The sequence below is a fragment of the Sphaerodactylus townsendi genome, linkage group LG03, assembly GCF_021028975.2.
Source record: "Sphaerodactylus townsendi isolate TG3544 linkage group LG03, MPM_Stown_v2.3, whole genome shotgun sequence".
Lineage (NCBI taxonomy): Eukaryota > Metazoa > Chordata > Lepidosauria > Squamata > Sphaerodactylidae > Sphaerodactylus > Sphaerodactylus townsendi.
The window spans coordinates 28224808-28247579 of record NC_059427.1 but is presented as its reverse complement, the minus strand read 5'-3'; the positions used below and the strand labels follow the sequence as shown (position 1 = coordinate 28247579).

At 41.5% G+C, this 22772-nt stretch overlaps 1 protein-coding gene across 34 annotated transcripts in view; it reads left to right on the top strand.

The window, feature by feature from the left end:
- CADPS (calcium dependent secretion activator) overlaps window positions 1-22772 on the top strand; it is a 492336-nt gene that overhangs the window by 373927 nt on the left and 95637 nt on the right. For 22 of the 34 annotated variants that reach the window (XM_048488307.1, XM_048488309.1, XM_048488311.1 and 19 more), the window contains 2 exons: window positions 15381-15527; window positions 19076-19231. In XM_048488307.1, the coding sequence (XP_048344264.1) occupies window positions 15381-15527; window positions 19076-19231 (303 nt within the window). The remainder of the gene's footprint in view (window positions 1-15380; window positions 15528-19075; window positions 19232-22772) is intronic. The other 12 variants (XM_048488321.1, XM_048488334.1, XM_048488325.1 and 9 more) reach the window with 1 other exon arrangement.

Below are 22772 nucleotides of genomic sequence, written 5' to 3'. Positions count from 1 at the left end.
AAGCTGGGTAGCAAGTTCATAGCATAATGAACACAATAGCAATAGTTGGGTGAAATCCTGTGCAAACTTACCTGAAACTAAGGCCCCTTCCGCACACGCAAAATAATGCGTTTTCAAACCACTTTCACAACTGTTTGCAAGTGGATTTTGCCATTCCGCACAGCTTCAAAGAGCACTGGAAGCAGTTTGAAAGTGCATTATTCTGCATGTGTGGAATGAGCCTAAGCAGCACAGTGGGACTCACGTCTGAGCAGACATGCATAGGATCATGTGAATGCAGTTCAAGGGCCAGGATTTTATGTCAAGAGTCCCCTCCACAATTCTTCTCTCCCATCTTGTGCCTTCTCCTTCAAAAGAAGTCCTACCAGGGCCTACATTTGGAAAAGAACACCAATGTTGTTTATGCTGAAAATGAGAACCTCATAACCCTTTAAGGCGCCACATAGCTTTGGTTCACCTTTCTTACCCTTTGAAATGAAAGAGCAACTGTTGAGCCTCCCTATCTCGGAGGGATGCTAGCAAAAGAAGGCAGTTGCTCCACTACCTTGTGCTATTTTTCGATCACTGGAGGGAAGAACAGGGGCAATTGCTGTTGCACCTCTTCCCCACACAAGAGTTGGAACATCAGCCATCAAAGGAATCTGGCATAGCCCCCCCCCCGCCCCCGCCCCTTTCTCCTGGCCCTTTCCCAGTTCTGCCCCAAAGCCTAGCAAAGCCTAGCAACCTTTGCCTGCAGCAAAGACTCTGCACAGATCAGCAGCTGGGGCAAAAGCAGTTTGTGGGGCATTTATATGGAGGAGGGGTTAAGTAGTCCCCCACCACATTCACTACCTCTCCAGCTTAAACATCACCCCCTGTGATATAGATTTTCCCATCAGAAAAAGTTATGTTTGTATTATGTGCATTGAATGTATTCTGCAGTTTGTCTTTATGGTCTCTGTGCATTACACTGATGGGAGCATGTGCAGGTTCAAAATGGATAAAACTTTGGAGCTAAGTTGAAAGGGGATGCTTCAACCCTGGCTCCACCCACTCGCACTAGACTGTAACACCTGTGCTCAGTAAAGGACAGAGCCACACTTCCTGATAAGTTCTTTGCCTCAGTGGAGACATCTTGAGAAACTTCTCTGCCTCAACTCATTAGTTTACCCATTTTTTTCCTATCCGCCCCCCCAAAAAAGTAGAGAAAAAAATCTGCTGTTAGACTTTTTTCTCTTTTTCTGTTCCAAGATCTTTCTTCCCCATGGCACCAGTGACAGTTTCCTCTCTTTCTCCCACCCACTTTTCCTTTCACTCCTGGACATGGGGAAATTCACCTTTAAGGACTGTATCTCCTTTGGGTGCAAGTTGCCTACTACTGATGCTCACTTTGAGTGTCCACTGAGTTTGGAAGGAACAACAGGTCAAATCCTGCCCCCCACTATTTAAAATTCACTGAACAAGCTGGTTGGAACTAAATCTCCTGTCAGTTCTTATTGTCACGCTCCCAACACTATTTGACACCACCTTCCACCAATCACATCCTCAAAACCAAGTGAAGGTCATCCTTGATTCAGCCTCAAAAACAGCTACCTCCCTTTCAACAGGGATTGATCCCATCAGCTGTAAATATTCCTGTAACTCAAACCTACTGTGGTAGACCCTAAGAAGGATAAGGACTGTAGGAAGCAGACTTCCTCTTCTGTTCTGGTATCCACACGAGGCTCCCTGCCTGTTCGACCAACTTCGTTCAAGGATCCCCGACCACTGTACCTCTAGACCAATCTGTGTACTCCTCAACTGTGCCCAATTTACAAATATTCTCCCCTATTCAGTTTCTGAGGACCAGATTAAATAATCTTCCATCAGTGTCATCTGATTGCAGCTGAGCCAGCATTTCTCCAAGGAAGGGACTAGGGAGCATTACTATTACAACTCTCTCGTAGAAGCTGAGACCAGTCTTATGATCAGTCAACACTCCTTTCCTAGAGGCAAACACTGCACTCTGTACATTTCTAGGTACTGCTAGCACTCACACATCGCCATTCATCTCCTCTGTATCCCCTATGGCTAAATAGCTTGAGGGCATGTATAAGATTCAGCATGCTCAGACGCCCCCGAAACACCTGGAGGGGAACATTCAAGCAAGACGTGAAGGCATTGAATATTGCACGGGAAGTGGCTGAAACACTTGCGCAAGACTGGAAATGCTGGAGAGCCCTTGTTGCCCAATATACTACTTAGGATTTGATGATGATGATGTTCAGAGGTCAGAAGCAGTTGCTGGGGAGCTTCGTGATCCATTCATAGATGGTTAGCTAAAGGCCTCTGAAGTTCTCTAATATCTATTTTACAGATTTCCTGCAATTCAGTATTAGCCTTCTTTCTGGTCTCAGTGTGTCACAGATACACTGAAGACCAGACCAGAAACTGAAGCCTGTTCAGAGTATCAATTGAAAGTTTCCAATGCTAAGTTTAAAAGTCAGATGTAGTGCTGATTCCACCCATCTTGAAGAGAAACAGTAGTGTGCACGCCTCAAGTTGGCAGAGCCATGCCTTCCTGCTCAGCTTTTCTTAGATTTCTGCAGCACCAGCATCACTTAGACCTTTGTCTAGAAACTGTGAACTACACTTGTGTCTGTTTCTTTGTTTTTCTGCCTCTATATGTGACTTTAGATTGTGACTTCTCTATTTGCCTGCACTTGAAAATATTGAATGTGTCTGTGTTTTCCCTCTGTTCCATAACCACAGCAGTACTACTGGCATTTCTATTTCATTGGGATATTATAGTCTACCCTTACCTGGATGACTGGCTTCTGACAGTGGACTTCTCTATTTCCCTTTTGCACACCCTTCAGGCAACTCTTCATTTACTTGCCAGCCTGGGATTCCATGTCAATACAAAATATTCACATCTGTAACTCCTGGAGTTATAGTAGCATCAGAACATGCTCAGGGCTCATGCTTTACTGTCCCCAGCCAGCTTAGTCTATTATGGATGTGGCATCCAACTTCATGCATTCCCTGTCTCAAGTCCCCAGTGAAATTCAGTGCTCCCTTGGCCCAATGGCATCCATTACAGTAGTAACTCCATTCACCAAATTCCACAAGTATCCAGATGTAGTTCCCCCACTTACCTAAGACTTATCTGTCAATTCAAATATGTATAGTGTTCTGCTGTGGGCACTTTCTTCCTTTTCTGTGGCTACATACAGACAGCTCCTCCAATGAGTAATCTTCGTTAGCTGTCTTCCTCAAACACTATTACCATGAACACATTAGTAAGGGAACTGGATGCCTACTGGGGCAACCATATGGTCATTGCAACCCAAGGCCCATTCTGGAACGCTTGGTGGTTTCCAAAACTCTACGGCTTTTTGTCCCCTTCTCCCTGGCAACTCAGTTTGAACAGTGGCTGACAGACGCCCTAGATTGCACAAACAAGCATAAGCGTATGAGCTCCAAGTCTCCTCGCACTCTTGCTTTCCAGCTGAAGGAGCAACACATTCAATACATAATAGTCAAAAGGCTGTTCATGAGCTTCCTCTGTTGTGGCTCCCCCCTGGTGAAATGGCCTGCCGGGCCAGGTCAGTTGGGGGCGGGGGCAGTTTTATAAAAGGAATAGGAGGACTGCAATTTTAATTGGGGAGGTAGGTCTTTTTTCTCAGTATATCTTCTCTGAAGCTTCCTTTGTTAATGGCTGCTTCTTGAAGGCTACTGTGTTTTTCACAATAATTAAATCGTTTTGTAAGGGCATTCTGTAATCCAAACACCCTCCCCATTCACATGTTTCAGCTTAGGATCCATAGGCTGATCCTGTCCTCTCTCATGGAGTATCCTTTGTGCCTTTGAAGACATTGACATCAGGTTTCAAAGATTACATTCCTTGTTGACATAATAACAGCAGGTCTCTGAAGTGGTGGCATATACATACATTTTCTAAATAAACAAATGACATCTGTCTGGAGAGCTAGTGGGTTAAGTGTCCTTAAGGCTAATTTTCTATACCTTGTTTTTCAGAAGGACAAGGTGATCTTTGTCCTGAAGTTATCTTTCTCCCTGAAGTTGTATCTGCTTTAACTTCATCCAGCGTTTTGTTCTTCCAGTTGTTCTGTCCTGAAGTTACCTTTCTTCAGATGGACAGTGGGCATTGCATTTGATAGATGTTCATGGAGAATGTGTGTTTTATGGAGACAGAACTACTGCCTTCTGAAAGCACCCCAACTGTTTGGTATGGTGGTTCACAGAAATGATGGAAAGTTTCTCCACAGCTCTACAGTAGATGGACTGTCTTGTTGATAGATTGTGTTTTGAGTTTCAGCACGTTTCCCTGCTGCAGTGGCCACTTCCACAGCTTTTACCAACTGTGTGCCTGTACTGGACCTGTGCAGCGCTGTCATCTGGTCACAACCATCCATGTTTATGGAACGCTATGCCTTCAGCATCAGAACGAGACAGGATGACTCTTTCAATTGCGCAGTGACCAAGGCCTTATTTTCCTGATCTTACCTGCTCCCACCTCTAAGTAGCTCAGCTTCCTATTCTTTCTGTATTGCATGATGCACAGAGACCATGAAGAGGAAAACTGGGTTGTTTACCTGTAAATGTCCTTAGAATGGTAATCTGTACAGCTCACCTTCCCTGCAATAGGTATCTATTCTACTCCCACTTCGGGCATGTGTACCTATCTTGTGCCTATTCTCAAAATGCATGAAATCAGTGCCAGCAATAACCGTTAAGGCTAGCTCTAAAAAGTTCTGCTCAAAACTCAACTTCCTATATCTGTAACTGTACAAATGACTAATTGAAGAATAACTATTACAGGTAAGCAATCTGTGCTTTCAAAAAAAAAAAAAAAGATTACCAGGAAGTACTTTTTAAGGGAAAGACTCTGTTCTTCAAATGAAATGTTTGCAATAACACAAAATCGACTTTGTAATAATTTACATCTCAAACATGCTTTGGATCTATAAGACTCTTCTGCATAACCGACTTATTGCTTTTGAATAGCAGTTTCTGTTTTTTAATGAATGTAGGGATAATATTTTTATGCATGTTAAAGTCATGGGAAATTTTCATTGATTTTAATGATAATCATGTATGAATAACTGACACCTGTATTATTCTTATATAATTTTCATATACTCTGTATACAAAGTCTTCTGTAGGGAAAATGCTTTTTGAAATGCTGTTTTATCTAACTTTATTAGTGGCCATCATGGGTACAATCCACTATAGTTTGCTCAAATATTCTCACTTATATATCTATGAAATATATTCTATAGATCCAGCTATAGAGAAAGAAAGCTGGATCTATCGAACATGTGCTTCTTGATAGGAACAATGGCATCAACAAGTGAAAGGCTGTTTCTGAGCATACAAATATCTATGCCATGTGAAGCTCTCATGTGGGTTGTTGGAATCCTCTCTGTCCCAACAGAAGACATACTTTTTACAGTTATTGGCAAGTTGTTTTTCATATGCACAAATTGTAATCAATCCCCTCAAGCTCTCTTTTCTCTTCTGCATCATAGATTTGTTTTAAAATTATTTTTACATTTTACAACTTGGCAGAGATGACATTTACTCCAGGTAAAGTATTCTCCTTTATGAAATTCACCATTCCTTAAAACTTAAGACCCTATTCTAGGTGTTTTTACACACCTGGCTTTAGAGGTCAGGTGAGTCAAACACAGAAGTATTTTCTGTGGTGATGTCCCAACCTTCAAACAAATAGTCACTTAGTACCAACCCTACTGTCCTTAAAATGCCTAGTTAACATTATTCTTAAGTGATATTTTATTGTTGCTCTTGCTGCTGTTATTTAAATGAGAGTGTGCATTGGGGAACTATTATTATTTTTCATTACGAGGGGTTTGATTTTGTCTGCAATCCTAAAGACTTGGGTTTTGGAAAGGTTGCATACAAATGTTTTACTTGAAAGTATGTATGCACGTAGAATCATTTACATATATCATAGTCATGATTACTGCATGAAATTCAGAAAGAAGCATCATTGTAATAAATTTGTAAAGCTCTTAGCATATAGTACAATAGGGTTCCAGATTTCAGTCACAGAAGCAGAGGTTTTTTTGAAATGGTGTGGAGGATACTAGAGCTTGGGCCTCAGAGTGAACATCTGCATTTATGTCCTCTGATATTTTTAGAGAAGCACCTCTCAAATCTTTGCAGCAGCTGACCATCTTGTTCTGAATAGTCCCAGGCTAGCTTGATCTTGTCAGATCTCAGAAGCTAATCAGGGTTGGCTGTGCTAATATTTGGTTGGGTAACCTCCTAGGAATGTTTAAGGCATGTCCTGTATTTATTTCGATTACAGTCAGAGATCAGCATATACAAATAAGCCCACTGTTTGATGTTTGGGTCATGTCACAGAGGCAAGCAATGGCAAACTGCCTCCGAACGTCTCTTGCCTTGAAAACCCTACAGACCATCTTAAGTCAGCTGTGACTGGACATTTTAAAACAGAGTCCATCTCTCAGATCTTTCATGCAGCAGCTGAGCATTTTGATTGGTCCTGGAAATATGTACTCTGGATTAGTCCAACAAATCAGTAGAACTGGTGTACAACTGGAGTTCCCAGACAGTTTAACTCCTGCAAGTAAGCATTCAGTACAGGCCATTATCAAAGAATCATCGTATCTCAGAAGGATCCACTGAACAGCATGACAAGCTGTCAGCAATCTTTTCCTTCCAACATAGTAAGAAGTAGAGCAGGGTGAGATACCTTTACTCATTTTGGGAATCAACTCGCCCTCTATGAATTCAACCCAGAGGCATAGCTGGGGCAGAGTGTGCCCAGTGCACACACTGGCTTTTTTAACGCCCCCACTCCCTTTTCTTTAGCAAACCAAGCAGGCTGGAGAAGAGGAAATGTAGTTCCCACCAGGTCGTTTGCAGCCTGGAAGGGAACAGGCAGGCCTCTTCTCCAGTCTGCTCGGTTTGCTAAAGTAAATGTGGGGGCGCCGCTGCAAGGGACACCGTGGGGGAAGGGGGAGGGGTCAGGGGGAATTTTCTGCCACCCACGTGACTCAAAGCCATGTGCCCGGTGGGTGGCGCACCCCCCCTTCTCCTGGTAGCCCCGCCACTGATTCAACCTGTTCCAAAGGAAGAGTTTTGTTTCATTCTATGCTCTTGCCACCTAGCAAGGAGACAGACATTCTTATTGCTGTTTATAGTGAGACAGTAGGAGCTTTGCTCCACCTGTTGGGAACAAAGCCGAACTAGTGAGAAACAATTTACATTTACAAACACTGCTTGGGAGCAACAATTTATAGCCCAAGTTAATAACTGAGCCATTAATATTACCTCCAAGCAGTGTAAAAAATATTGCCAAATATTTCATCTGTTTTCATTGAAAAGTCAAAGGAAGGTTTTCAACTAAATACAGACTGCAGGACATGCATATGGCGCGTTGAGCCTTCTGTTGTCTTGCTCTAAATCATGAGGTCAAATTGGGTGGGTGAGATCTCATCACCTTGTGTAGACCAGAAGTCCTATCACAACATAAAGCATTTGAAACACATTGTGCAACAGGCACGCCTGCAAATTGTTTAACCTAACCAGATGGCTACATAAGAAAATGTCATTTTTAAAAATATATATTTTGATTGCTAGATGCTGCACAGTACCTTAGAAGTAACACAATCCATATATACGAGTGAACATTACAAGCGCAAACCATTTCTGCAAACCCTGTATAAAATTTGCCTTTCCTTCCCTTCATGCACCCTACAATAACTGCAAAACTCGTCTAAACTTCTTTCAAAGGTTGCCCAGCTGGTAAGTGTGGGCAAAACTGTGCAGGGGAAAAGAATCAAAGCAAGACAGCAGCCCTAACACAGTTTTCCAAAACACTGAATATGCAAGTTAAATCTGTTCCCAGACTGCTTTAATGTACACAGTCACTTGAGCTTTGTCGTGCCAACTTTGCTTTAGCTCTGTTTTCTGCCCTACCCAGCAGCCACCAAGATATCAACGTAGTAAGGAATGCAGTCAGCAGAATGCAGCTTCTCTTAAACAGCATTATCAGATCAGCAGAAAGAAGAAGAAGAAGAGTTTGGATTTATATCCCCCCCTTTCTCTCCTATAGGAGACTCAAAGGGGCTTACAATCTCCTTGCCCTTCCCCCCTCACAACAAACACCCTGTGAGGTAGGTGGGGCTGAGAGAGCTCCGAGAAGCTGTGACTAGCCCAAGGTCACCCAGCTGGCGTGTGTGGGAGTGTACAGGCTAATCTGAATTCCCCAGATAAGCCCCCACAGCTCAGGTTGCAGAGCTGGGAATCAAACCCGGTTCCTCCAGATTAGATACACGAGCTCTTAACCTCCTACGCCACTGCTGCTCCAGTGAAAGATCACTGTCTCTCTGTGTTTGGTTTTTTAAAAAATCATTCTGGCCTTCATTCCCAGAGCATTGTCAGTAGCGCTGTCCTGTGATAGAATTTACAGACCCATTCACTGGGCTGGGGCCTTGGTCACAGCACTGCAGCCGTGTGGCTGTGCCACCCCCCAAGGAGGCTTCCTAGCAGCCTGGGAAGTTTAAAATACAAAAAAAAAAAGTTCCCCCGCCACCGGATACAGTGTGTAACAGACTTCTCTCTCTGAAGGTGGCAGCCTCAGATGCAGGTGAAATGTTACGAATGTAGTAAGATTACCAGACCACAGCCACACAGCCTGGAAAAACCCAAACCAACCTATCATCAAACGGTCTGTATGTCAGAATTCTTTCAAATTCAAATCTACAATGCGATCTATACACCTGTCCAGTGACCTCCATCTTAAAATAACTGCCTCATCTATATTCCCAAAACTTGGCACCCTCATCTTCAGCTGCCATTTCAGCTTCATACCCAGGGACATTTATTCTTCACCCTACCTCTTGTTCGTCAAAGGTCTCTTTTAGCTCCATCTTCCAGTGACACCACCAATACCTGCATGCAACCACCATCCTTACCCAATTTATGGATAAGCCGTTTGAGATATTAGCCACCTGTGATCTAAGAGTTGTAAAATACAGATGGCTTTCTAATTGTAGTCTGCACATCAACAAAAGCCAGTGAGCACTGCATTCACACCCTTACCACACCCCTCACATTTGTGGCATCATGGTAGTCTTACCCCAGACTTCACCTTTCCACCAAATGTGATCTCTGGCTTCCCTCTGAACTTAAGACCTGGCCTTCACATTTGCTTCCCAACTTCAGAAACATATGGGTTTCTACATCCACTGGGCACTGACCTTCTGCTTTCAGAAGAGACCTGTACACATCTACCTGGGAATCTGTCTACCTGTGTGTTGCTCAGGGTGATCATCTCCAGGTAGGTCATTTTGTTAGCCTTTATCCATCACCAGTACAGAGATGATGAAAAAATATAAACAGGTTGCTTACATACAACTTGTTGCTGTTCCAGTGTTCAACTGAGCATTCACATGGCCTGCCTGCCTTTCCCAAACAGGTGGAAGGAACTGAATGAGAAGATGAGACTTCTCCCCCTTAAGCATGCACAAATAATATTACTTATAGTAAAATTCTATGCATGTCTACCTAGAAGTCAGTGCCAATGTGTTCAACTGGTCTTATTCCCAGGTAGATGTGTATAGAATTCCTCCCTAACAGTTCAATTCCTTGGAGAACACTCCCTTGAATAGCAATTGCTATCTAAAGTTCCTACTACATACTGAAAATACTGAAGACATACTGAAAATTTTTATAAATGTCTGTCCTCCACTAATTAAAACACAATAAATGCCAGTTTAATAGTAACAATAACCCTGTTAATTTGACAGCTCCTTAATTCATCTAGAAATCATGACATTTCATTCAGAGGGCAAAACATAAAAACAAAGTCAACATTTTACCATTTTTGTTGACCCAAAGAGCATAGCCTTTCCTGGCATGTCTTTAAAATGTGGTATAAGATTTTCAAGGAGAAGAGAGAAAACATAAAGCAAGCACCGCCATGGAGAGAAGAATCTCCAAAGAGTCCGAAGATTTCACTGTGCAAAAATCTGGATCATTTTGAGTGCAGAAACAGTGGGCGTTTCCCCACTTACCATCCACCCTTGCTGCGCGCTACTCTCAGCGCACGTCATTTCTGGCGCGCTCCTGGGCTTCCCCGCACTCTGCACGGGGTCATCAAAAGGCGCCGTTTTGAGGAGCGCCAGGAATGACGCGCGCTGAGGGGGCGCGAGAGCGGCAGCGTCAGGGCGGCTGCATTATCGCCACCCCTGTAGTGGGGAGTGCCGCGGGACCCCGTGCTACTTGGTGAGAGTAGCGCTCAGCAGATGGTAAGTGGGGAAACGACCAGTGACTGGGATCCACAAAAGTGACATGTATGCACTAGCCAGGGTCAGGCTCATTCCACATGGGCCAAAAACAGTGGTGTGAAAACGGTGTGAAAATGGTGTAAAAGGGTTTAAAACGGTGTAAAAGGGTTTATACAGTTTTCACACCGTTTTCACAACACTGTTTTTGGCCCGTGCGGAATCAGCCTCACATGCACTTCCAGAATGTTGGGTTTTTTCAGTTTTAAATTTTGCAGACAATATTCTTCCCTGTGCATGCATATGTCACTTCTGTGGACCCTAACCAGGGGTAGGGAACCTGCGGCTCTCCAGATGTTCAGGAACTACAATTCCCATCAGCCCCTTTCAGCATGGCCAATTGGCCATGCTGAAAGGGGCTGATGGGAATTGTAGTTCCTGAACATCTGGAGAGCCGCAGGTTCCCTACCCCTGCCCTAACCCATAGCTGCCCAGTCTCTGCCATGACCCATTTCAGACAGTTCTAATATATGGATTGTGTAACATCTTGAATGTTAGTTAAACGTTTACCAAAAAAAATTAAAAGATGATTCTAATAAAATAAGAAATTAATGCAAATGGTTGTGGTGGGTTTTCCTTGCTGTGTGGCCGTGGTCTGGTAGATCTTATTCCTAACGTTTTGCCTGTATCTGTGGCTGGCATCTTCAGAGATGTATCACAGGGAAAAGTCTGTTTCACATTGTGTCTGAACAAGATCTACCAGACCATCACCACACAGCCCGGAAAACCCACCACAACCAGTTGAATCCGGCCGCGAAAGCCTTCAACAATAAAGCTACAAAAGTTGACCACTAGCTGTGGGCAGTTTGGTGTATGATTCTAATCCTTGAATCAGGGCAGTGGGATTTACTTTTTGAATAAAACTGCAAGAAATTTCCTAACTAATCTCCTACTGTGATGGATGATATAGGGAAACAGATAGGAGTTTCATGCCTCTTAAAATGGGCAGATGGTAGTTAAATCATTTTGCCTTGTATAAGAAATAGATATGAGACTATTTTTCACTGTTGTTTCCTGAATATGTCTGCTATAACCAGCTGTCCTTGGTGAATATTGTATGTGTCTTTAAAATGTTTGTTTCTCGTTGATGCCATCGTAGACTGCAGAAAAAGAGTACATTCCTAGATAACAAAATTACAGGAGGTCTTCTTTGACATTGAAACATTAGTGTTAAATAACAGGATATTATTTTCAGTTCATCACATTATATGCTTAAATGTTCTTGCATTGTGCATTTTATCAAAAATATATAGTTTTATAATGTATTCAAGTCAGACAATTAAAGTATAATGAGAAAGCCTATACTGAATGGGCTACCTCTCCCTATACGATCTCACACACCAATTCTGGTCTACTCAGCATCAACACATTAGGGGTAGCTATGTTAGTTTGTTGTAGCAAAATAAAACCCAGTGACAGCTGAAATACTAGCAACATTTCAATATGAGCATTCACAAGTCTCCGCTCACTTCTTCAAATACGTGAGGAAATTAAACAGAGAGTCCTTCCTATGGGCCAGAGTATAAGGGGGAGAAGTTAACAGGGCCTGCAAGTTATTCCCTCTGTTTCAGTGCTTCGGTAGCAGAGAGAGAAGGGAACAATTTTAGCCAGTTCTGCCTCCTCACTGCAGCCTCCTAGCCTGCTCTGTTTTTTGTCCACATGGCTCTCTGGGAATCAAAAGAAATTCTGAAGAAGAGGGAATGTAGGGAAAATCCCTGTCCTACAGTAACTTCTGCTTGCAATCTGTTGGACTGCAGGCCATCAAGATTGCAATCTGTTGGACTGCAGGCCATCAGCTATAATCCATATAGTTGCACATGGTCACAAAGGTTCTTGTTAGGATTTGCTTCATCTGCAACCCTCCCTCCCATCAAGTAACTGCAGACTTACGGCAATCCCTGGTGGGCAAGAGAAGTTCAGAGGTCGTTTGCCATTCCCTGCCTCCCCATCACAATGCTGGTATTCCTTGGAGGTCTCGCATCCAAATACCGATCAAGGCAACCCCTGCTTAACTTCTGAGATGTGTTGAGATCAGGCTGCCTTGCTATTAATTCACATTTATAAACTTAGAGTGGTAGAGAAGGCTGATGTAGAAATGGGAAAAATGAGTATGTGTCTACAACTTCTTGTGTTGTGATTAAGGTCTTGCTGAAGAGTGACCATGGATTCCAGCATGCTTCATTCTCCAGAAAAAAATACTGAATGATAATTTTGCTCTCTAGGATTTTGCTCTCTAGGATAGCAGATTCAGATTCCATTTTTAGTCATAGAAAAAATCAGGCAATTACGACTGCCTCACATTGAAAATGTAGACAAATCTCAGTGAGTACTAGAAGTGTTATTATTAATCATTTATATATCTCTTTAGTTGCACAGTACTTTGCAGACCTTCTTTTGTTGGTCTTGACTATCATATCTGCACAGTTTATTATTAATATTATCATTTCTTAATTTTGTTTAATATCACTGGTGCCAGTTCTTTAGCTGGTTTTGGTCTTCATTACAATTCAGGCCTCACCCAGAGGCCTAGGAAGTTGTAATGTATCGGCGTATTATTATTATTATTATTATTATTATTATTATTATTATTATTATTATTATTATTATTATTATTATTATTATATACAAACTAGAGGTGACAAGTTCTGCCAGGGGTTGTCGAAGGCTTTCATGGCCGGATTCAACTGGTTGTGGTGGGTTTTCCGGGCTGTGTGGCCGTGGTCTGGTGGATCGTATTCCTAACATTTCGCCTGCATCTGTAACTTCCCTCTGTGATACATCTCTGAAGATGCCAGCCACAGAGGCAGGCAAAGCATTAAGAACAAGATCCACCAGACCACGCAGCCCAGAAAACCCACCACAACCAGTCTGCCAGGGGTGTTTGCAATGTTTGGAACTGAACTGGGGCTCAAACCAGTCTTTCAGTTCTGTCACTCTTGATTGCAATATTAAGGACACTTTCTTGGGAGTAAACCCCATTGGATAGTATAGGACTTCTTTCTTGGTAGACCTGTTTAAGATTACTGCAGAGATGTCCTCAATCTTGCAAACTGATTTCCTGTTGTCATTTTGTTTTTGGAGTGTTGTGGGGTTTCCGGGCTGTATGGCCATGTTCCAATAGCATTTTTTCCTGATGTTTCGCCTGCATCTGTGGCTGGCATCTTCAGAGGATCTGAAGCCACAGATGCAGGTGATACGTCAGGAGAAAATGCTTCTGGAACACGACCATACAGCCCGGAAACCCCACAACACTCCAGTGATTCCGGCCGTGAAAGCCTTCAACAGTACATTGTGTTTTTGTTCGTAGAATCAGATGTCAAGTTTTCAGCACAAACCAGAGAATGTTAAATGATAATAGGTGTACTACTTTGCACATTTATTTGGAAGTAAGCCCTGCTGGCATTAGTAGTATTTTTTAAAGTAAATCAGAATAACATTACATTGCATGGGTTTAACCTTGTGCGCTTTTATTGTGCAGTGAATTCTATTGATTTCCAAAGCCCCTTCCGCACACGCAAAATAATGCGTTTTCAAACCACTTTCACAACTGTTTGCAAGTGGATTTTGCCATTCCGCACAGCTTCAAAGAGCATTGAAAGCAGTTTGAAAGTGCATTATTCTGCATGTGCGGAATGAGCCCAAGGGACTTACAGTTCTGAAAGAATTACAGGATTAGACTAAATGCTTTTCATCTAGAATTCTGATGGAGTTCTGTGCCTTATTTTAACATTTGTCTTAGGCTCATTCCGCACACGCAAAATAATGCACTTTCAAGCTGCTTTCAGGGCTCTTTGAAGCTGTGCGGAATGGCAAAAACAGTTGTGAAAGCAGCTTGAAAGTGCATTATTTTGCCTGTGCGGAATGAGCCTTAAATTTCTTAAGGCCCAATTCTGCAAGACAGTATCCATTCCTGTGGGTTTTAGCTACGCAAGCTTCTCCAGCACCAGGGCCATGCACGACCCATAATAGCATCTAGAAATGGTTGTGGATCTCTTGCAGGACTGAGTGTATGTGGTTCTGGTTGCATTCCACTATGGAATGCAAAACCCACAGATTTAACATCAAATTCTTTTTTTGATCAGATTTAGTGGTATCCTTAACAATAATAATGAATAATCTTCTGTGATGACAACTTCATCTCCTGGATCACACACAGAGCACCTGTCCAGGGATTTGCATCCCTTTACATGCACATCTCTGCCTACTCTCTTGATGTAAATGGAAAAGTCTGTGCAGGCAGGGAAACTTGCGTATAGGCATTGTGCACACTTGATTCATAGTAGTTTAGATGTTGGTTTCAGTCATAGGGTTGTCAGCTATAGGATGAGAAATTCCTGAAGATTTGGGGGTGGAATCTGGAAAGGGCAGGGTTTTGGGAGGAGAGAGATCTCAGTAGGGTATAACATCATAGAGTCCACCTTCCAAAGCAGCCAGAGGAACCCAGGAGATCAGTTGTAATTCCAAGAGACCTCCACATTCCACCTGGAGGTTGGGAGTCCTACTGAGTTGTTGAAACATAAACAGAATACTGTTATCTGAGTCCCCAAAAAAATCATTTGTCTGGAGGAGAGGACATTCTGATTCAATATACATTAGCTTAACCCTATCTTAAAAACTTTTTAAGTATTCCTGAATATCATGAATCTATATGATGGCATCCTTCCAGCCTACATTTGGGTAATTCAAGTTTTTCCTGATAAAGGGGGAAATTAATTGATATGTTTTGATTAGTTCTCAAGAAACATAGGTTACTCTCTATTCTATGGATGTTTTTATTTTGCTTCTTAGTAAATGTTTCTTCCTCCATGTTTGTTTGTCCTTGCTGTTTTCTTTTTAATCAACCTTTATTTTTAACTGCAGACGGTTCCCCCCTCATCCCAAATCCCACTCTTAAGCCTTCCATACTCACGCTTCTCTTCTGAAATGTTTTCAGTTGGGTCTTTGACTGTTGTCTTGCTGTGAACTTTGCAGATTTGTTTACGAGTACCTCCGTGCTTCTGCTGCATCTGCATTGTCACCGTGATGGTATTTTTTTCTTTCTGTCTGTTTCTTCTACAGGAGTTTAACAAGTAATCTGCCCAATGTGAATCTACCAAATGTGAACCTCCCTAAAGTTCCAAATCTGCCAGTAAACATCCCACTAGGCATCCCCCAAATGCCCACCTTTTCCGCACCGTCATGGATGGCTGCTATATATGATGCTGAGTGTGTATTCAGTTCAATAGATCTCATTTAAATTCAAAGTAATCTTGGCATGGATATGTATTTGTTTATTTTTCTGTATTAAACTGATAAATGTGGCCTAAAAAAAAAACTTCTTGGATGCGTAATGGTCTAAAACCCCAATATTTTCACCTGTTCCTGCTTTCCTGAATGATTTCCAAAAAAATAAGCAAATCTGTGTCCAGATATACCAGAACCTTTCATTGTTCTTCTTGGGTCCTTCTACTGAGTAATCTAGAACTGCAGCTGAGGTTGTCTGCTTTTAAACAGATTGTTCTACTTGCCCCTTTTAAATCAGTATGTATTTATTAAGTGTTATAGACAGAAGCCTTAATGACATAACATCAAATAGTACTGATAACAAGGAAACAATAAGATAAAATATATCTTTTATCCTTAATATCAGTTTGACCTGGGCGATGTTATTTATCTCCATACAACAGTGAAAAGGGGGCAAACCCCAAACTGAGCTGTAAAATCTTCAGCTGACCAGGAACATTTGAGATAGTAATTTGGAAAACATAGAAGCGATTTATTTATTTATTCGTTCGTACGTACGTACGTACGTACGTATGTACGTACAAACGTACATACATACATACATACATACATACATACATACATACATGCATGCATGCATGCATGCATGCATGCATACCCTGCATTTCTCCCCAGTGGGGAGTCAAACAGCTTACATCAGTGTTCTCCCTTTATCCATTTTATTCTCACAACGACCTTGAGAAGTTGCCTAGGTTGAAGAAGAAGAGTTGGTTTTAATACCCCACTTTTCTCAACCTTTTCTCAGTGGCTTACAACTGCCTTTGCCTTCCTCTCTCCACAGCAGACATCTTGTGAGGTAGGTGGGGCCGAGAGTTCTGAGAGAACTGTGACTGGCTCAAGGTCAGCCAGCAGGCTTCACATGTAAGAATGGGGAAACAAATTCTGTTCACCAGATCAGGGTCCACTGCTCATATGGAGGAGTGGGGAATCAAAGGCGTTTTTCCAGATTAGACTCAGCTGCTCTTAACTACTATCCCACGCTGATACATAGGGGCTTGCTCAGTAAGCTTCCATGACAGAATGGGTAGTTTGAATCTGAGGCTTCTGCTCTCCACAATGCCATACTGGTGCTGACTAGAACCCCACAGCTGATACAATTAATGGAGTTCCTTCTACAGATATTTACAGGTTTCCTAGCTGAGCACCTATCCCTCGATGTGATGGAACATTCATATGTTCGTAATTCCATTAAAAATTGTAAGCATACCAGTGTAAACAGGACTGCAGACTTGTAGTCTTTAAAAAAATGCATGAATTATTGCATTATTTTTGGTCAAATCATACCAGAAACAGGAATATGTATTTAAAGTTCCAAGTACTACCAATTTTCACTTAGATGGAACAATTTTAAAAACAAGATTGACGATTCGTTAAAAATTAAAAATTATAGTTCTTTGTTTGGGAAAAAACAAAATTGTTATTTTTATGAAATGGGAAACTCATATTCATGCTAAGCTGACTTGTTGAAGGATAGACTAGGCAGTAAAATGTGAACAGTAACAGAGAATTTAATTTTCTCTCTGTGCATGCTCTGTGATATTGGTTTTGGTTTTTGGGATAGAGTTTGTTTTTGTTTCGTTTTGTTTTGAAAAGATAAGAATCAAGGCCTCACGCCTCACGATGCTCCCTTGTGAGTAGGTTTGATTGAACTACTTGAATGGAACATACTTGTGAGTGCACGAATTTGGGTTCACAGCTCAAAATGCCACGAAGGAGCAATCATGTCTATTTTTTTAAAAAAAATGATGAAAAAGGAATGTGCAAAGCACTCTACAAGGCCAAACAGATCAAATTCCCAAGTAGTCACGCTCATCGGGTTGAACTCAAACACGTGCTGTTGTTCTCCGTGTGTAAAAACTCAGTGAGCTCTTCGATTAGGAAACATAAAGCAATCTAAAGACCAACTTTTGGTTGAAAATTCTGGAACCAGATGGGTGTCATCATGTTGTAATAATAAATACCAGTTATTGCATTCCTGAGTATTTAATTGCTTAAAACAAAAATATTCTCCGTTCCAAAAGAAGGGTTTAGGGGTTTTTTTCCCTTTTTTAAAAAAGGTAATTTATTCTCAGCATAGTTTTAATTCAAAATAAACATAAATGATACTATTTAAATGGGTACACGCTAGTTCTTTGATTAACAAGCCATTAAAGAAAATGCCTGATTCTCTATCTTTTCATTGACCCCGGCTTTCTTCTATCCATTAAGGACATGTTTTAGTATTTTCACCCCCTTATATAGTTATGTCTATTTCCTATGTATCAGTGCATTTTTTTGAATAATAACTTTGGAAAGCACAGGATTTAAAAGAACGCTCTTGGCATGTTGGGAGTATGGTTTTCACCTTGCAGTAGCCACGTGTGTGTTTAGCGCTATTTTCCCTTCTGTAGCATTAACTCAATGCGGCTGGCATCTGTCACAATAGAAATACCCGTCCTCATTTGTTTCTATAGACGATGTCAGCATGACCTGATAATGCATGGTGTGTAAATACATCTTATAAATTACTGTGTTAGCATTAGTGGTATGCGAGGAGTGAAGTCAAAGTTTCCTTGGTCATAATCTTCTGGTGGGGGGAATGAGAGACGAGAAGACTAGATGCATAGTGACTCAGCACAAAACAAAGTGTATATTACATCTTATAAGTAGAGGTACTAGGCATAGCTGTAACTGACGAAAATTCTAATAAGCAGCTAGTGGGGATATCTCCAGGAAGATCTGGGTAAGAGAATCTGCATTATCAAAGGAATCTGATCGGGGGGGGGAAATCTCACAGTGGCCTTGTCAAATATATGTTTCCAAAAAAAATCCTGATTAAAAAGAAACAGAATGATCCACGAAGTCAAGCCTTTTTGAGAGATGTAAAAGAATGTCTCGGTGTCAATCAATCAATTGCCTTACCCTGATTTCTTTGCAGCTATTTAAAAAGCGTGTCCTCGCTCACCACTTGTTAGCACGGTTTTATTTCCCGTAAAAGCCTTGGGAAGGAGGGAGAAGGAAGAGAACAAATCTTTTAGGATATGTAATTGGGAACGATTAAATGCATGGATCCAAAACCTTAATAACCACATACAAGTGTGTATGGTGGTTATTATCACACAGAAATAACCCTTCATATTGTAAAGCCTTAACTTCAATAACTACATGAGCCTCTGTGGTTATTGACTAAGGCTGTTTGTTTTGTTTGCCATACACACTGTTTCCAGATAAACGTCTGTACCTGCTTATTTTACTTGTCTTCCCTGTCTGATCTGGAAAGACTCGTAACTGCTAGATAGACTAGAAAAGTTGTATGACTCAAAATTGTATGGCAAAACCCTGATGATGGAGATTCCCCCTAGCATTGTTCTGTGTCTCTAACCACTGTTTAGTCCCATTACATGTGCAACAGCAATCTCCACATCAGGTTTCCAAAGCCAGGATGTAGTTTGTAACTTCTGTCATTTTTTATTTTCATTGTATCCTTCCAGCAATGGATCAGGAACCTCAGAAGATCTGTTTTGGAAACTTGACGCCTTACAGACCTTCATCAGGGATTTACATTGGCCCGAGGAAGAATTTGGGAAACACCTAGAGCAGCGCTTAAAACTTATGGCTAGCGATATGATTGAGTCCTGTGTGAAAAGGTAAGCCTGAACAATTACACATGAATAGCTCCCTTCTCTAATAACAGCGCAGTCAATGGCCCTTGGTTGGCAGAGACAGTGCTGCTACCCCACCACCTGCAAGAAAACTTTTTAGTTCTGCGGGAAAACACACTGAAAAGCCCTCCACAAAGCTTAATAGCCTCGTTGTCACCCTTTTCAATCCTGGAAACCATCATTCTGGGAGACAAAGCCAGGGTGGAAGCTGACTGACGTTGGAATGCCCCATACCTCTGGAATGCCCCTACTATGCCAGCAGGGGCGCAGGAGTGCTAACGCAGTGCTGTGCACCATGTCTAGCCATTGTGGAGGGCCTCTACAGCTGCCCGCTGGCAGATTTGTTCCTCTGCTGGGATAAGTGCCCCAAGGAAGGCAAATCTGCAGGTACAGCGCTGTGCAGCTTCCAGAAGTCACTTTGCCCCTCCCCCACTCTGGATTGGACTGCAAGTGTCATTTTAATTCTGCCATGGTGATATGCATGACTCCCGACAGCCTCCATGGGCCCCTGGACAAAGATTCCACCTCCTTCCTATTATGATCCAAACTACATCTCTAATTTTGTAGTTTTATATTTGTACACACCTTTATATATAGGATGCACTTCTTACATCTGATGAAGTGGGCTGTACACAAAAACTTCACTTCACAATAAATCTGAATAAGCTCATCAGTAAGAAATCTATTTCAGTTTACTTTTGTACATTTACCTAGCACAAAAGCAGGGGGGAAATTGATTATGTAGTTTGTTGCTGGCTGATGAATACTGGGATTGAAGTTGCTGACAGATTTTCTTTGAAAGGTATATGTCATTTGTCATATGATATGAAGCATCATATCTACATTAGCAAAGTGGCATTTACAAAGAGATGTTAGATGTCCCACCAATACAATAATAACAATCAACTGTCTGAACAATTTTTAAAATGTAGTTACCGTATATACTCAAGTATAAGCCGACCCGAATATAAGCTGAGGCACCTAATTTTACCACAAAAAACTGGGAAACATTGACTTAAGTATAAGCCTTCGAACTTGACTCAGTAGCAGCTAAAAACAGAAGATTTGGGAGCAAGATGAGATAGAGTTGCTTAACAGAGTTGCATTAGGGATGAGCAGCTTTCCAACACAAATGAACCTCTGTTTTCCTCCAAATGTAGAAGAATTCTGGGATTCATAGCCATGCCAGCCTAAACTTTGCTCCAAAGAAGGTATTTGTCTTCAGCAACATCAGTATTTGGCAGTAAACTACTGTATGAAGAACTGTATTCATTTAAAATGCAACGTACCAATAACCCTTAGGAGAGAAATGCCTCGGTTTCTTTTCACACACACACACACACACCCTAGTTGTAATGCTATGCAGGCTGTCCTTACAGCTTGTTTTTATGGCTCTCTGGTGAGTTAGAAAAAAAGCAGCAACATGCTTACCGGATCCCCACAGCAGCCCCAGCTCCAGCCACCACCTTGGAATTACCGTATATACTCAAGTATAAGCTGAGGAAGGCTTTTCCAGGATTACAAATGTGCTGAAAAAGTCAGCTTATACTTGAGTATATAAGGTAAGTCAGGCATAGTAGTTCTAACTTACCGTATATACTCGAGTATGTCAACTTTTCCAGCACATTTTTAATGCTGAAAAAGCCCCCCTCGGTTTATACTCGGGTATATATGGTAATTCCAAGATGGTCACTGGAGCTGTGGCACACGGAGAAAGGAGATCACACTAGCTGTGGCAGAAGCATTTTGCTACATCCAACTTTGAGTATTAAATTCACCATTCCCTTTTGTGTTTTTATGTAAAGCTAGGCTTGTAAATCCTCCAGCTTTGATAAAGCCACAGTCTTTGCAATTACAGTTGCTCCATTGGCTCTGAATGCCATGTTAAGTTCTTATTGTTAGCTTAATGTTGGACGCCATATAGTTTATGGCTTATACGAAACGCTGTAATTTTATGTAATTTTACGCAATTTTATATTTAATAATGTTATTGCCCTATTGTCAAAATGTTTGTTGTGCACCGCCCAGAGCCCTTAGGGGATGGGGCGGTTTTATAAATACAATTATAAATAAATAAATAAATAAAGTATTACTCTGTGCCCTTGAAATGTGTGTTCTGACAGGCATGGCATCCTCTTGGAGAGAGATTCCATTGCACTTGTAGCATTAAAAGACTGCAAAATGCAAGTCAAGATTTGTTACAAGTAAATCAGGTCAAGCTGAGCTTTTGTGCAAATTCCTCTCTGTAAAGCAGTACAAATTAAAGCTGGAAAGAGAGGGTCTTACAGTTCTAAGGGCAGAAATACCCTCTGTGCTATTTAACAAGGGTGGTAGGAGACAAAGAGCCACTGTAGATCTTCCTAATGGCTAAAACTTACCTTTGGATAAAATATGTCCCTGAACATGCGAGGATAAAAGCGTACACTGTTCACAAGGTGGTGCTTGCAAACAGTATCTGCTTCCTTTAAAAACTGCCTTGCTTAATGACATTTTTAAAATTCTAGTGAGCCATTTTTGAGGGAGGCCTTGAGGGTCCTCACAGTCTTTGGCATGAAGCAGCCAGGCAGTCTCCCTTCTTGCCTTCATCCTTTTCATCCTCTGATCATGAAGATTGCTTTTAGTCAACTTTTCTTACAACCAGTGAGAAACCTTCATGAATTTTATTGGTATCTATTTCATTTTTGAAATGTACCAGTAGCTGCTGCATTTCCCACCCTAGACTTATACTCGCGTCAATAAGTTTCCCAGTTTTTTGTGGTAAAATTAGGTGCCTCGACTTATATTCGGGTCGACTTATACTCAAGTATATAAGGTATATTCCACACCTGTAACCACTAAGACAGATGTTCATTCCATTACCAAACATGTAAAGGGTGGAAGGGAGGAAGCATCCTTATACTACTATGATTGGTCATGGGGAAATATTAACTTCTCACCTTTTGCTCATAATATCAACAAGGTTTGCTGCTATTCCACTATTAAATACATTCTAAGTTGCCACCCAGGATAGGAATGAGAAGAAGTTAAGATCAAGACTGACAAAATTAAAAGAGGATTAGAAGGAGAGAAGAGAAATGAAAGCAAGAGAGCAAAATGAAGGCGGAGAAAAGCATTGGAAAAGAACAACAGCAATTAAGAAAAGAGGAAAGGTTATTTTATTTTCTACACTTCTCTAATAGGAAAGATCTGGATGAGCTGACACAACTATAGAGCTGGGTGGAAGAAAAGGAAAGGAGAAACAGATTGCTGGAAACAACACCCTTGTTAGATCTTGCACCTTGACAATGGTTGTAGAAGTCATGAGCTGTGCTGGGTGGTCTTGCCTTGCTCCAGGGCTGTCTGGTTGATGGGTTTTGCAGGATATTCAAGATATCACACATCATAGCTTGAAAAGCACTGATCTAGACTATAGTCTAGTCAGCCATCTCCAATCTTAATTTAGAGAGGCATAAAAGAAAAGATGAGTTAAGAACAGCTGATAAATGGCATATGTCCTGGGCCACTGAGAGGGGAGAACTCAGGGGAC